At 38.3% G+C, this 4,112-nt stretch overlaps 1 protein-coding gene across 1 annotated transcript; it reads right to left on the bottom strand.

Annotated features, from left to right (window-relative positions):
* Window positions 1–1,906: 1,906 nt before the first annotated feature.
* LOC107753398 (ubiquitin carboxyl-terminal hydrolase 5-like) lies at window positions 1,907–3,031 on the bottom strand. The gene is made up of 4 exons (XM_016569530.1): window positions 3,026–3,031; window positions 2,717–2,867; window positions 2,534–2,618; window positions 1,907–2,418 (listed from the first exon to the last, which is right to left on the bottom strand). Exons 1-4 carry the CDS (start codon window positions 3,029–3,031, stop codon window positions 2,325–2,327), a joined length of 336 nt encoding a protein of 111 aa, XP_016425016.1. The 3' UTR covers window positions 1,907–2,324.
* Window positions 3,032–4,112: the final 1,081 nt, after the last annotated feature.

Raw genomic sequence — 4,112 nt, 5'->3', positions numbered from 1 at the left:
CTGCTGGGTATGCTCAAACCTAAGGTTGGCATAAATGCTTTTCTGATGCTGTTCAGCTGAAATGTGCGCAAAAATGCTGGGTACATAATCAGGGCTCAGGGGGTTGTCATTTTTTCTTCCTAAGCAGACAGAGTTACAAAAATAGAATTAAATTATTAAAATTAAATGTGCGCACAAGCCTACTAACAAGATGTTGACCTGCCTGAGCAAGGTAATTTAACTTTCATATTTTTCTCTCTGACATGTTTCTTATTAATAGCAGACAGAGTTACAAAAATAGAATTAAATTATTAAAATTAAATGTGCGCACAAGCCTACTAACAAGATGTTGACCTGCCTGAGCAAGGTAATTTAACTTTCATATTTTTCTCTCTGACATGTTTCGTTCTTATTAATCTATACTGCATATACAGTGGTGGCCACTGACAGATCTGAAAATATTGACCTTTTTGCCTCCAAAACATGATTTCATTTCATAAAGTTCATAAAACATGCAGATGGTTGCTCTGAGCACAATAAATATCAGATGAAGTGAGTCGTACTGTGCTTATCCACTTTGACTTTAATATTTGGTATGTCCACCTTTTGCAGCAATTAGTACAGCAGCACATCTCTCTGGCATAGTGTCAATATATTTAATAATGTAAAGTCCTGATTCGTTGTAAACTTAAAACCGACATCAGCTCAAAACACACACATTTGAGTCAATGATAGAAACGTTAGCTAGCTTACTACACAATCTGAATTTAATGTTAATTTAGTTAACATTAGCATAATGCAAATAAGCCCATAGTATGTTTGAATGATGTCACCGCTAACGTTAATTATATGGCAAATGACGTTAACTATGTTTAAGTGTTTTTAAGCGTTTTTCTTTGACAGCTGTAACCATATACTTAAAACAGGTAGCGCAGCTGTGACTGGACACAAAAATGGCGGCGATAAAACACAGTGACGTCACATGGAACCTATGGATAGTCGGAAAGTCTAAAAATTCCATATTTGGTGGTCCACATTTTGTGATAGGAGTAATACTGAGAGAGAAATGTATACATTTGTGATAGAAAAATGCATTAAAAAATTTAAATGGGGTTTGGATGGCACCTGGTGGCTGTTTGTGGTATAACACCTAAATAAAATTGCATAGTAACCTAAACATTTTTTATATTACCTTCAAATTTGGAACACAACTTATTTAAACATATGGCTTTAATTTTATGCCAAATTTGGATTAAAACCTATTTTGTAAAATATTTATTTTATATAAAATAAAATAAAAATAGCGCAGTACATTTTCTTTACAGTTAATTTAAACTTCTATAACTTTTTTACTTTGGTTTTTTAAAAAGATTTAACTTCTGCAATAATCTGCTGATTGTCTTCTTTAAAAAGAGACCAACCTTAGGTCTGTATTCAAAAGCGTTCATGAATTATAACAATTTAAGTTTGAATAGTGCACTTTCAAGTCTGTTCAAAAAGGGGGGGTGACAGTTAAGAGGTTAACTTTCCGCTGTTAACTAGATAAATTACCAAATGTAATTCATGCTCTTTATACACTTAGAAGAGTTTCATGATTTTACATTTATCAATACTCTTTCCACTTTCAGTATTGCCAGTGCATTCACATGTTACTTTCTGTAATAAACATAAAATGTTTATTAATGCTGACACTGCATTTGGCAGAAAGTTCCTTAATACACACCCATTAACAATACACAGAGTCAGAAGCAGCAAAGAGACACTTTTTTATTATTTTAAAGCGAAAAGAACAAAAGGAATTCTTTCCTCCCCCCAAAAAGGAGAACAAAACATAAGGAAAAAAGTGAAACTGCACAATACCTTTTGCATTCCTTTTTTTAAATTTAAAATTCCAATATTTAATATTTAGCTGTTTTTTGTGATTTATTGATTTAATTTACTTGCCATTAAACATTTGCAGAAACATTCTGGAACACATAAAGGGAAGGAAGGTGGAGTTTAGCTCTAAAAGCGATGATGTCACAATAGCCACTATCCAATCAGGGGGAGGCACGAAGGAGACTAGTGTGTGTGTGTTTGTGGTAAGGCGTTGTACAACATGGGCGTTTTGAGTAAGAACACTCTAATCCGCACATCCTAAATCTAATTTTTTTCCCCTTCTGTCATTATTACGGTTCTCGGTAGTGAATATATTTGATGGAGAAGAGCTTTGACTTATTAAATGGTGCATCAGTTTAGAAGCAGGAGTCTGGGCCTACTGTTTCAGTAGATCAGACACAGATGAGTGTGAGAGTGTGTGTGTGTGTGTGTGAGTGAGAGAGAGAAAAATGCCATTCTAGTTTACTCTATTCCACCACTCTTCGGTAAAAGTACAGATAGCCAAGGTCCTTTGGTGGTTTCTCAGAGGCACAAACTTTCTGATCGTTAAAGATTACCCACCTGAAAGAAGCAAAGAGTAACAATGAAAACATTAATATTGAGAAAAAGTGATATTGCTGTATAAGAGCTGCATATGAACAATGATAGAGAGAGATGGAGAAAGAACTTCACTCACTGTTGGTCCTTCTTTATGTGGCAGACATAATGACCACACATTGTGCTGGTTCCCATGTGACTGATGAACGCAAAAAGCTCATACTCTTCAGGACAAAAGAATGGGAAAGATGAGAAGAGAGCAAAATATTTATGATCCCGTTTACAAAAATCACCATTCAATAAATACCACAGAAACACACACTTCCTGGTCCATCGCGGACACGCGGCCCTGGAGGAGGTTCCCGACTGGCTTCACTTCCTCCCTCTGAGCGCCCACCCTCAGACACATCCATGGACTCCAGATCATCCAGATGAGAGAAGATCCAGTCCACGGCTCGCTCGAGAACATTATTCTACAAATACAGAAATTGACAGATAGGATTTGAATCATCAATCTTCAATTAACAACATGGCCTGTGAAAAGGAAGCAGAAAGCAGTTGTAACATACTGATCGTCAACCTTAAAGGGATACTCCACCCCAAAATTAAAATTTTGTCATTTATCACTTACCCCCATGTCGTTCCAAACCCATAGAAGCTTCGTTCGCCTTCGGAACACAATTTAAGATATTTTGGATGAAAACCGGGAGGCTTGTGACTGTCCCATAGAATGCCAAGTAAATTACACTGTCAAGGTCCACAAAAGTATGAAAAGCATGGTCAGAATAGTCCAATAGTCAATAGTCAGTGGTTCAAACGTAACGTTATGAAGCGACGAGAATACTTTTTGAATGCGAAGAAAACAAAAATAACTACTTTATTGAACAATTCGTCTCCTCTGTCTGTCCGCATCACCATTTTGGTGAATATGAGCCGAACGCAGGCAGCTTACGCTCTTCTGTGTCAGCCTTCATAGACTGTATAAAAACATGGACCGTGACGTATAAAAACATAGTTTATAACTGTATAAAAACATAGTGTCCGTGACGTCACCCGTAGGGTTCCGAAGAGAGTTTTTGAAGCTCAAAAGTGAGCGGAGGCGGCCGTCGCCATCTTGGCAGCGCGTCACCGCGCGTCACTCCCGGATAATCGAAGATGGGCAAAGAGGCGGGAGCTGGTTGTTGAAACCACGCCCACCTAGCTTGATGGTGGAGACAGCAGCGGCAATCCACCTGTCACTCAAGTGGCCACGCCCTTAATTATGCAGAACTTTAAGGCTTAATGTAGTTTAAACGGATGAGTTATTAAAAAAATTCACCCCCCTCACAGTTGTCATGAAGGGCAAAATTAGCTATATAGACAAAATCATTTTTTGAACCAGGCTGCATGCATGTTTTTTTCTGCTGTAAAGTTGAGCATTTTAACATGGGGAGTCTATGGGACTGACTCCCTTTTGCAGCCAGCCTCTAGCGGCCAGTTGACGAATTACAGTTTAAGTCACTTCCTTATTGGCTTCACGAGAGAGAGTGGGGAGGTTGCCGCTTGGCCGCGCCACAAGGATACGTTTTCTACGTGTATAGGGTATATGTCGAACATCACCGGACCAAACCCGGAAAACAGGGCTGCGTTCAGCCCCGAGAAAAACGGTGCAAAACGTTGTTTAAATGGAAACAGTGATGCGTTGAACACCCTGTTCTGATGACGCAAGAGTTGCAACT

Source organism: Sinocyclocheilus rhinocerous, unplaced genomic scaffold (assembly GCF_001515625.1).
Source record: "Sinocyclocheilus rhinocerous isolate Xijiao unplaced genomic scaffold, SAMN03320098_v1.1 scaffold31604, whole genome shotgun sequence".
NCBI lineage: Eukaryota > Metazoa > Chordata > Actinopteri > Cypriniformes > Cyprinidae > Sinocyclocheilus > Sinocyclocheilus rhinocerous.
Note: the sequence above shows the minus strand (reverse complement) of the source record. Positions and strands in the feature narration are given on the sequence as shown.